This window comes from Poeciliopsis prolifica, unplaced genomic scaffold (assembly GCF_027474105.1).
Source record: "Poeciliopsis prolifica strain line A6 unplaced genomic scaffold, Auburn_PproV2 SCAFFOLD002, whole genome shotgun sequence".
NCBI lineage: Eukaryota > Metazoa > Chordata > Actinopteri > Cyprinodontiformes > Poeciliidae > Poeciliopsis > Poeciliopsis prolifica.
This window is the reverse complement of record NW_026562377.1, coordinates 11,794,389-11,806,785: the sequence shown is the minus strand read 5'-3', so window position 1 is coordinate 11,806,785 and position 12,397 is coordinate 11,794,389. Positions and strand designations below refer to the sequence as shown.

Below are 12,397 nucleotides of genomic sequence, written 5' to 3'. Positions count from 1 at the left end.
ACAATTACATTTATTTAATAAGGAGGGAAAAAGCTACTCAAAGCAAACTGCTTCTATATGTGAAACACAGTAAATAACTGAATAACAATGTTTGGATTCAGTTTCACAAGATATAACAAGGCTTAACCCAATTATGTTGACCTACAGAACTTGGTGATCCCCATGAAGCTTGGAAAAAATTTGGCAAAATACTTGACAGAGTTTACCCTTCCTGAAATGTATCCGGTGTAACTGCAGTATAACTAGCATATTAAAAAAAAAAAAAAGAACAAAATGACAACACATGGTGGCAGTAGAGGAATGTTCTTGGATGCTATAATTTCAAAAACTCATAAAAAACTGATAGAAATAAAACTTTCAAAATACTTTTTAGATTTTCATGTCACCATTGTAATATACACAACAAAATATGACAATAATTTCACCCATTCCTAACTCTAGGGCAGATAAAATATTTGCGGAAGGGATTATATTAAGTGCCTTGATTAATGTATTTATACCTTTTGCTTCTTTTCTGTTTTTTTTTTATTTTTATTTTTTTTTACATTTTGTTGCATTATAAATAAGTATGAATACAGACATCTATATGTATTTTTTGAGTTTTATGTGACACAATACCATAGAGTAGCTCATAATGTTCTGAAGTGGATGAAAATTGGCATGTTTTTGGGTTTTTCAAAATTACTATTAAATAATTAAGTGAACTTTGAAGGTCAACACAGGATAAAGTGAGTCATTTAGAGTAAAGTGAGTCTGAAAACACACCGAACCTCATTTCAGCAAACAAACCAAATGAATTCTGCCACTGCATATATCTGCAATACATTCTGAAGAGCTATAGTAAAACAAAAAAAAAAAAAAAAAAAACTCACTGGAAAAGTGATGTCCAGATTTATGTAATTCAATGTAATTACGACCTACTAAAAATCTGTGCAGCAGTTTTAGGTCTTTAAAATGAAGAATTTAAGAAAACCTACAGCAGCCTGGTGTTCGCCTTCTGGTCCTTATTGCTCTCCACGTGACTGAAATTGGGTCATGTTGGAGCTGTTACCTTTGCCTTCTAAAGCAGTTAAGTAGAGGATAATCCAAGAAACATACGCAACTTATCAATGATGTCCGTATTCACCCCAGGTTATTGTCAATGCACTGAATAATAACAATTTAATGTAATTTAAGTTAGCCCAATAACAAAGTTGCATCTTGTTTTCTACAGATCGTGCTCAATATGTAAAGCTCACTATTCACTGGTTCCTTTTTATCTCTTTTTGTTGTGCTTTAAGCGCTGACAGTATGTGCAATTATTGAGCAACTCTTGCTTTTATCTAAAATAAATCAATTATCACAACGATCGGGTCTGCTGATGGTCAAATATCGACCTCACAGCCAGCTCATGAGACTGCAAAAGGCAGCGAATGGTCGCTCGCCTGTCACGTGGATCTGTTTACGTCCTCAGTCTCTTCCGGGATCAGATGACCGACGGGGCTTCCGTCCAATCGAGGCTGAGGGTGGACCGCCGCAGGGGGCGGAAGTTGTTGCGCTCACATGAGAAGGAGAAAGAAGCTAACGGTGGAGGATTAAACTGTAACGTTTATGGTCATCCTCATCGAGCCCCTCGTCCAGACGGAATGTGTAACATCCGCCGTCCTCACGTTTGGGTTTGTTCCTCAACGCGATGCGCGGTGAAGGAGGGTAATGCAGCAGACAGCTGGTAGCTGGTAGCTTCTTGGAAAAGGCAAAGATACGTGCAGAAGAAGAGGTAAACACCCAGAAGGAGGCTAGCTGCTTGTGCTAGCCTCATGCTAAATTGCTCTGTTTTGATCGCTGACATCAACAATTCAAGAAGGTCAACATTGATTCTTGCAAAAGTGCTGTCCTGAACGTGTAACTCTTAGCGTTATTGTGATCGCATCAATTGCATTGCACCGACACGCGTGCGATTATTAATGTCCGTTTAGTCTAATGAGAGTTTAGACTTATTTATGACCATGTTTTGTCATTTGCAGTTTCCCCTCTTGGCTTTTAGTCATCATGTTATGATCTCATCGTTTCTTTGGAAAATGTGAAAATGTGATCACTGTCACTTGATGTTCAGTCATCATCTGACCCCTCCTCTTATGAAAGATGTTGTCCTCACTTCCCTATTATAAAGCCTTTGTTAAGATGAAAAAACCCAACTCATCCGTGGTTTTACATAGTTTGCCCTCCACTTTGAAAAAGTGTCATATTAGGAACAGTAAATGTGGTTATATTGTGTTCTCGAATCACAACCTGATGTTGTTTTTAATTCCCAATGCACTTGGATTGTGATAACAGTATTTAGTGACAAAACTTAAGATAGTGGAATATGGCCACAGATTTTCAAGCAAGTGCCTGTCATGGCAACATTTTCATATGAATCATATGTTGAAACATATTTTATCTGAAAGACATGAAGAAAGTTACAGCATTTTACAAGCGTATGTTCAGGTTTATTTAATACAAATCAAACCTGGTTTTCTCAAACTAAAACTTCAGCAATAATCTATGCTAACATGAATATAAAAACACCATCAGCACATTTCAATACTACAGTCTGTCTACAACAAATAAAAAGCTGCTTTTGATGGGACGGTGCAGGAGATTCGGGGAATGGCATTCAAGCAGTTGAAACTAAATTGTGAGCAGCAGACTCGATAATCATAACATACGTACTAAACATAATTGAAATGATTTTTTACGTGCGTCTTTGACATATGATAATAAGAAGGTAGAGGTCATTCTTGGAGTAATGAACAAAATAATAGTAATAATATTTAAAATAGTTGGCACTAGTTTTTCCAATAAAAAAGAAAAAGAAAAGCCACATTCAGGAAATAAAAATGTTCCTTTTACATTCTCACAGTCTCACTCTACTTACACATATAATGCTGTATTTTCTATCTTTTATAGGTGTGACGATCACAGTTGGTGTCAGGGAGGCCTGCTGTGGGCCAGTCTGCGTGGCCATTTGTGTGTATATGCTTCGAGTTTTGTATGTTAATGAGCGAGTGGCATAGACGCTGGGGATTGTAAGGTGATGCCAAAATGCTGCTGTCTCTGGGAATGCTGATGCTCTCCGCCACGCAGGTTTATACCATCTTCACCGTCCAGCTTTTCGCCTTCCTCAACCTGCTGCCTGTGGAGGCCGACATCGCTGCTGTAAGAAATACAAGTCACACACACACACAAAAAACGCACACAAATTGACATTATTTTTGATCAGATTAGAATAACTAATTTATTGTTGTGTTTTAAGACTTTGAGCAGTCATTGTGCTGCAGTTGTGTTTAAATATTGAATTTATTTTGCTTTATTTCAGTACTCATTTGATAACAAAACCGAAACCTTCGACGACATGCCTGCTCGGTTCGGCTACCGGCTCCCCAGCGATGGACTCAAGGTGAGTGTTTGAGGGTCAGCGGTTGTTCTGATCAGTTCTGAGTTTCAGGGATCCCATGCAGACTTGAAACATATTTAATATTTTCATTTACCATGTATAAAATTAGGAATATTGTCTTAATCTACTCAGATTCAGTCAAGGAATCTGGGCATTGACTGATTAATGAATACATTATTTAATCAGTCATCATTTAATCAATGATTAAATGAATTAATCATTGATTAAATTTAATCAATGATTAAATAAGTTAATCATTTAACCATTTAATCAATGACTAAATTAGTTAATCATTGATTAAACCATTTAATCAATGATGAAATTATTCAATTTAATTGTTTAATCAGTGATTAAATGATTGAATAGACACAGATAAAATAAATAAATAAGTTGGTCTTTTTAAACTGATGTGTATTCAGGTAATATTGTTTGTCTTTGATTTACCAAAGACAAAACTCAGGTTTTGCTCCAAGTCAGTTATTGTTGTGATGTTTGAGTCTCAGACAGAATAAATGCACACACATTCAAAATCACAAAGGACCATTTCACTGTTTTTATTTTGTTCTTCTTATTTATTTATTTATTTATTTTGCATCTTCCTGAACTGGACCTTTGTGTTCTTAAACAGCGTTTTTAGCCACAAAAGTGTCAGATAAATAACTATTCACAAGTCATGATTTTACAAGGATAAGTATGCTGATCCATTTTTTGAGGTGCCACAAAAGCCATGAAGTAACTCTTTATCACGTGTACGAACTAGATACGTATTTCAGTGTTGTATTGTTTCATGATTTGTGGAAGCTGTTGATAAAAAATCTGACAAAGTTAAGGTTTTACGCTTAAAAACACAGAATGTTACAAAAACAAATGGGAAATTATAGAATGTTGTGTCTCAACATGTGGAATTGTGAAATTGGTTGTTCATTGAATTATTACTATTAGTTTTTTTGTGTGTTTTCTTTACCTTTATGCTTTTGTGAAGGTTTCAAAGTCTCCAACATTTAAACTCAAGGCAACTCAATGCAGTAGCAGTGGGTATCTTCCTAAAGTAAACCTGTAAAGGTTTTGTAAAATTTGTTTGAAAAAGAGTAGAAACCTTCAGATTCTCTTCAACAAAGCTTCAGTAGAGAGTCAAAATGATTTTATTTCAATGTGTTGTTCAGTTGTTTTTGTTGTCGGGATCTCTTCGTATCCCATAATTAGCAGCCCTCGCAGAAGTTGATCCACAAAGCTCTCAAACAGAGGGGGTGATTCATGTCTGCTATCTAAGCTGGCCATTGTAGTGATTCCCACAGGCAAGAACTTGTTGATGTTGCACAAAAAGGCTTTTGATTCAAATAGACAAGTTGATGGAGAAATATGTAATGCATTGTTTTGTGTTGGTGTTTGGAGAATCACAGTTTGTAACACTTTGTCAAATTAGTGTGTGCAATGTTTATCATCATTATGTGTGATGAAAACTACAATTTTAGGAATGACACCAAGGTATGATTTTAAATGTGAAAGTCTTACGTTGTCACATTTTTTCTTCAAGTTTACAGTTTTATTGGATTCATTACCTGTGAAGTGGAGAAAATATTTATGATCAGATGGATAATTGTAAATGCAGATGCACTCATAGGAACTTTGTGGCTGATATTTTGATCTGCAGTTTTTGTAAAACTTTTAATATGTCTATTCCGAGAATTAAAAGCATAAAATAAGGGAAGATTAAAACAAAAGTCTGTCTGTACTAGAGAGCAGTCATTGTAAAACTTTTTTTTTTGGGGGGGGAGGGGTGTATTTTAAAGACAAAATTATTTTCTGATGGATTTTACAAACTTTCTTTAGTGTCTCATAACTGGTGAGGTTAGCACAGCTAGCATAAAAAAAGCAGTCTCTGGGTTCATCCCCTTTAAAATAAATATAATAATATGAATTGAGATCTGTAAAGGCTGTCTACATTTGCAATTTTGACATGCTTCAAACAGAGGAAGGAGCCATAAAAAAGAAAGACTTTGATGCGTTTCTCTTAGCCTTCCTGTTATCAACTGTAAGCTTTCTCTTGCTCTCTTGCAACCTGCAAAAAAGCGTTTTCTGAACATAAAAAAAGAACAATTTCATTTTAAATATTTCAATTATAAATAGATTGGACATCTGAAGAAGACTGAATGAGTTATCTAAAGTGCATCAGATAACCATCCTGTTGCCAGGTTTTCCTTCTCAGATCAAAAATGCTCATTGAGATGTTGTTTTTTTTTTATTTCAATCAGTTTGAAATTGACTCACATCAACCCAGAAAAACAAAAGGGATTATCAGACAGTCAATGCACTTTGTTTATGTGTGGGAGAATATTAGTATTATGTAACAACAGGATTAGTTTCTCTGTTTTTCGTTTGACTTCACATTTAATCTCTGTGTTTCATCGATCTCTTTTCTTTACGTCTGGCCACGCGTTGTTGTTAGGAGGGGCAGAAAGCTTCCTCATGCATACTCACTGCTCAGGTGTCTGAGGGCTTCCAAAATTACTCCCTTCACTTGATGCCTATATTTGTCTGTCTGGTCATGTTTGACAGCAGGTTGTCACAGTCTGTGATTTTTACAGCTGCAACATTTTGTCGTCCAATGTAGCCCAGAAATCAGCTTTGAGAAGGAACTTTTTTTTTCTCTTTTTTTTTTTTTTCTGGTCATGGCAGACATTTGTCTAGATTTGTAAAATCTGTGTTTTTTGTATTGGTTCATCCCTAAAAAATATCCACATGTTTTTAAAATGTTTGGAAAAAGTTAGGTTTCAAACTTCTGGCTTAGGGTGATTTGGAGTATTAGTTTACACATAACATACTCTTGTCCTCCAGTTATGTATTACTTTGTCTTTTGCTCTATTGTATTAAATTCCAGCAAAAAGCAAAGGATTTGTATTTGTAATATGACAAGATCTGAAAAATCTCCCAAGAGCTGTGAATAATTTTTTAAGGCAATGTATTGGATATTTACTGCTAAAAGTTTATTATATTTTAATACTGCACGTTTACAGTTGCTTTAATCTCCAGAGAAGCATTTGGCATCACAAGACGACACGAGCCTGTTTATTTCCTGATGATTCCCCACAGGGAAGACGGCTGCATACAGAGCCCTTCCTGTTTCCAGTGGCACAGCTCTGTGTTTACAGTCAGCACAGCCTCTGCTCCCCACAGCTCTCGGCCTGTGCTGCTCACCAAATGTATTCACCAGATCAAACTGTGTTATTGGTGACTTTAATTCTGTTAATTATGCCCGCAGGCATTATTACGTTTAGATGCAAAACGTTTTTTTATGAAATGAATGTTTCACTTTCTTTCTAGAAATAATTTACTTTAAGCTGAAAACTTTCCCGAGTACCATAACAATACTCTGCCATTTTAGAGATGGTGAGTTGATTTTGTTGCAGATATTTCCTTGAGAAACATTGGATTTGTTTAAGTTCCAAATTTCTACGGGTGTTCTTGTTAAGGCTTGGCGTAAAAGCAAACTAAGCAAACAAATTAAGGTCTTGTTCACCTGGAAAAATCAAGCCAGTTGCTTGATTTTGAGCTGTTTTTATATTAAATAGTGCATATAAAATCTCAATTTGTAAATAATCCTGATCCTCTTAAAGCAGAAATATGTTGAACTCTGTCTTTTTTGTTTCCGTTCTATTCATCTGCTTTGACAGGTTTCTTTTTAAAAGCTTGTTTCATTAGCAACACTGATTTATTAAAGACATTGTTACTGACAGGTAGAAAAAACATTTTAAAATGAACCAAAATAGATTTTAAAACAATATTTTTAATCCAAAAGTCAGATTTTTCTCTGAATGTTTTTCTACAAGTTGTAAATATGAAAGGGGCCAAATAAATCAAGCTGCATCTGTTACTATTATTTCTCAGTAATTCTCAGTGTTTTTTTTTTTTTTTTAGGAAAAGCTTTTAAGGTTTGCTTCACTGGATCTTTACATGACAGAATTAAGTATTTTTGATTTAAGGCCTTTATTTTCATGCAGACTAAAAACAGAACTATGCTTTTCACACAGAGTCCAGAGTGTCAGACAAATAGACAGACAAAAGACTCAATATGGTGACAGTACAAACAGAAAAGCTTTGTGCAAACAATGAGGCAAACTGTTGACTTGCTGTTTAGCTTCAAATGGTTCAGTTTTTTATTTTTTATTTTATTTTTTTCACTTTGTCTACTTTTATGGTACCAATTCACACTCTATTTACTGCGGGGAAATTTTTTTCTATTTTTTTTTTTTTTGCAGAATTTATTTTATTCTACAATTTGGAGCACAAAGAGGATGTTTAAGGTCATCCCACACCACCTCATTTAAATGTAATTCCAGACTTCAACTAGGCCACTTTAAAACCTTTATTGTGTTTATTTTTTAAATCACTTATGCTTAACTTGTTGCCATGCTTTAGTGTATGATGCACAAATTGCTGGACTTGTCATTCAGGATTTTCTGTGAGAGGCAGGTTTTAGGGCTCTGCTATTTAGACCAACTCGACCAGTTCCTGAAGAAGTCCCAAATCATCACACTACCACCACCCTGTTTCACTGTTGTGATGTTTCTAAAATGCTGTTAGTTTTGCGCCAGACGTAGCCACACCTTAAACATTTGTGTGAGGCAAAAAGCAAACTAAAACAGATAAACTGTGAGGTGGCAAATACTTTTTCACAACATTTCAATTCCAGAAGCCATTTCTGCTCATGCACTAATGGCATTTCTTGCTCAATTATATTTAAATTGAGGCGTGAAATCTCAAAAAGCCCTGAGGTCATCCTGGGTTTCCAGGAGAAATGTCAAATGTTCAAACCATGAAAGCACTTAAACAGTTTAGTCAGTAGTGAGTCAGTAACGCCGTTCTGCGGCTGCAGTCGTCACGTGTCTCTTTTTCTTGTTCTGGCAAAAACACAGAAATGACCTGATCCCCTCTACTCACTTAAGCAAGCTTTGTACTCCAGCTGAACTGCCTGTAAAAGAAAGTTTCTCTGGCCTGGAAGTTCCTCCCTTTCGTGCTTTTGCTGGGAGATGTTTTTGACACATCGGCTGCATGCCGCGATTAACCAGGTGTTGGACAGAAGAGGGGCATTATTTAGCAATTTCCCAGTTCTGCTTTCTGTCAGTTTGCAACAGACGTCTGCAACCTTTACAACCAAACAAAACACTTTTGCACTAAGTACAGCTAAATATAACTCATTCACTCCAATATGGGATTTTAATACTTGTGGAAAATATTTAATACATACTTCTAGTATTGTTCTGTTATGATTAAATAAAGTTACTACATAAAAACTGCTAAAAACCTGCATTTGTTAATATACTATAGTACATATTAGACCGTATGTAAAAGCATTAGTTTGCTCTTGCTTGTGGTGAAAGGCCCGTGCTTCCAGTTTATATGTTTCCACGAGAGAAAATTAGAAAAGTTCTAATTGTCTGGATTGTTTGTGTAATCCCAGTAATTTATTAGAATAAGTGTTTTAGCTGGAGAAAACGTGGTGGACATCAGCGACAAGTTCAGCTACCATTATCAGTCTGTACATTTGGAAACCAGCACAGATGGACCAGCTCATGTTTTTGTTCTTAGTTCTCTGCACCAACATGACAGGTATACCTTCAACTAGGTCAGCTTATAGTTAAAGAAGTACTTTTTTTTTTTTTTTTACCATTTTGGTTTTTTTTTTTATGTAAAAAGTGAACCCATTTGTCCCAGCTGGTGATATCCAGTAATTTTCCATAAGGTTGAGATGTCACTGTAAGAAAATGATGCTAATAGATAATGCATACTGGAATGCGATCAGTTATTTGTAGTGTTTGCATTGATGAGGAGTCATAACTTCTCCCTTTTCATATGACTGAACTTGTCTAAATGGGGATCAGCGACACAATCAAATGGAAATAACAGAATTAAATGTGAGTTTTGAGCATTCCCATCAAAATACTTCCATTTATTTCAAGTCAAATAAACTTGGCTGACTAGTAAAACCGGAATTTATTAACGTGGGTTTGTGAGACAATGAAATGAAACACTAAATTGTCTCCAGAGAAAGATTTTTGTGAATCTCGGGATCTGTGTGCCAACCAAAGCAGAGGGAAGTGTTTGGTTTGTTCCTGTTTTAAACAGTTTTGCTAGAAGTTACAAAATAAAACACTTCGCTTCTGTGGTTTGACGAAGCGGCTCATGCAGTGAATGTGGGGGAACAGTCCTGGCCCGATCACGTGATCAAGTCTTATTTCTGGTTTTGCTGGGTTTTTCTACCTACTTTAGGGGTTTTCCAGAAATCTATTCTCATTCTCCAGCCATGTTTTCTCAGCAGACTACACCCCAGACACAACATGATTCAGATTACGTTCATGAACTTCCTCCCAATTATAAAGGTATTCAGTGAGAGGGCTTGTGGTCCATGAAGCATCCTGGTCATGTAGACACTGTGCAGTCATATAATTATTGTTGTTGGCTAAACGCACGGACTGTCCGACCGTCTACAGATGAGCTCTGCAGCTCGCAGTCTGCTCTGTATCCCAACATCAACAAATCTGAGCCTGAGGTCGCTCGAGCTCTTAACCTGCTGTCAGGAAGCCTCAGTCAGTCCTACAGCAAACTACCAAATCTATTGTTTTTAGTCTTCCAACTCGCAGCAAAGCTTCAAACAAGCCCGATAGGGAGCATCACTCTGACGGGATTAAATATAATCCCTGTGAAATCATTTGGAAGAAAACCTCCCCTCTCACCCGCCTGTGAAGCGACGCAGCAGCATTTTGTCTGTTTGTCAGCGCTGTGGGTATAAAGCATTCATGTCACATAAATCATTTTACATTTTGTCACGTTGCAACTGCAGAATGACCTCACTTAGAAATAAAAGAATATATATATATATTAGCATTCATTAACATTCGGTTCCCTTGACTGTCTCTAAATAATAAAGTCCAGTTTCTAAGTTTCCTCTTTAGAGTTGATAGAGACATTTAAAAAGATGAACAAATGTGAATAGAAACCAAACACTTACCCACAGGAATGGTCTAGAGGTGAAATGATGAATCGGATTAATTACGCCATTATTGAAATGATGTAATTGTTATTTTGGCTTAACTTTAAATGGACCAGACCCAGGCGACTTTCTTTTTTTATATATATTAGCAATTATCTTTTTTATGTAGTGGAATTTTGGCTACATTTTTAAACAGAATGAGTAATGACAGAATTCAATGTTTGTGTTTAAATGTTTATCTACAGAACTGTGTTAAGCCTTAAAAAACAGATTCTCGTCTCTCCAGATCTTACAGGCACGATTACAGTTAATAACCCTTAAAGATCGGATTCATGACTCGATCACAGCAGAACATGCAGAAATCTGATCTCAGATAAGAACATTTTCAAACTGCGGCTGAACGTTTCATTTTCAAATAGTTATGGTTTTCTTTTCTGCTTTTTAGACGTGGATGGTTTAATGATTCATCCCTTTGGCTCTGTGCTGTCACGAGTCACGCATTCGTCACTTATCTGCTCCTTAAACTCTGACCTTCTCAGATACATTGATTTGTTCGTTAGAAGTTGCAGTAGAAAGCTTCCTTCATGAGCTTTTGTTAAGCAATGCTGTATGACTCTAATGACCTATTTAGGCTTAATGTGTCGTGCTTATCCCAGTGTTTGTTGTTGACATAGAATTTTAAGTTAGCACAATACTGCACAGGATAGCTTTGACACATATAAAATATAACATAGAAAGTTAAAGTACACTCTAGGTTCATATAAATTTAGATGAAACTAAAAACAACGGCTCAATCTCTGAAACGCAGATAAATTCTTAAAAGGAGGATCAGACAGAAGAAACAGAAAACATAGGCCTAGACTCCTTGGATCTCTTGAGATAAGTAGCCTATATGCCAGGCAATTAACAAATTCCTGAGCATGGTTCAAAAGTTCACTAGGATCTTAAAACTTTTTATAAATAATTTTATCTATATTAGAATTAACTATATTTCTTTAAGCATGTTTTTAAATAGTTACTTATTAGATCCAAACTTATAGTCATTATTTAGCATTACATTGTGTGCAAGCTTGGTTAAAAATACAAACTACTTTCTTGTGGAAACATTTTGAGGCACAGATAGCGCTGCAGCTGCAATCATATATCAAACTGGACAGCGGCTGGTACGAGAAGGGTTTGCCGTATATCTGCTTTTGGGGCTCTTTAGCAGGAGGTAATAAAATTAACATTGAGACAGCCCACACAAAGGAAAAGAACACACCTCCTAATGCATATATTTAAATGATGAGATTACGCATTCTATAAAATGATTTGGTTTACAGCAGAAGTTGGAATCTCTTTGTGCTGGGTGAGAGTTTTCCCGGAGGATGCATCTTCTGTCCTTTTTACTCAGTTCTTTGTCTCTGTTCTGTAATGTCTTGGACTTTTGATATTCTAGGTGAGGTGCTTATTGTAACATTCTTCTTGCATTGATTTTCTCTGGATAAAACTCTGAATATCTGAAGTCTGACGTCGTACGATTGCTCTTTTCTCTCTGCACACTTACACAGACACAGGAATTCGGGACTAAGAATTAATTAACGAGCTAAGATCAAGTTCTTAGTCTTTTTAATTCTTAACATTGTCTAAAGTTAAGATCTTTACTGAAAAAGAAGAAGAAACTTCTTCCCAGTTTGTTTCCAGGATTGCGCCGCCTCCCCCGTTAGTTTCCTGTCTCTCAGCCTGACGCTGTCTCCGCACCCTGCGGTGGTTGCCTGTGCATCTCAATATTTATTTTCCCTCAACAGAGGGCACTCTTGCTTTTGGTTTGTTTGGTGGAGGAATGTAAGGCAGTGGCACAGTGACATCATTTAGCAGCAAGCGGAAGCTGCACTGGAGGCACCAGAGGTGGTGTTGTTGTAGGCACTGGGTGATTCCTCACATTCCTCCTTCTCCATTTCCTGCAGAATGTACTCTCTATGTCTCAAGTTTTGCTCAAGTTAAACCACAGCGAC

At 36.3% G+C, this 12,397-nt stretch overlaps 1 protein-coding gene across 1 annotated transcript in view; it reads left to right on the top strand.

Annotated features, from left to right (window-relative positions):
* The first annotated feature begins 1,516 nt into the window (after nt 1-1,516).
* rnf13 (ring finger protein 13) overlaps nt 1,517-12,397 on the top strand; it is a 34,632-nt gene continuing 23,751 nt past the window's right edge. Inside the window, exons 1-3 of the mRNA XM_055051697.1 lie at nt 1,517-1,756; nt 2,929-3,177; nt 3,338-3,418. Coding sequence (XP_054907672.1) covers nt 3,064-3,177; nt 3,338-3,418 — 195 coding nt within the window. The 5' untranslated portion in view covers nt 1,517-1,756; nt 2,929-3,063. The remainder of the gene's footprint in view (nt 1,757-2,928; nt 3,178-3,337; nt 3,419-12,397) is intronic.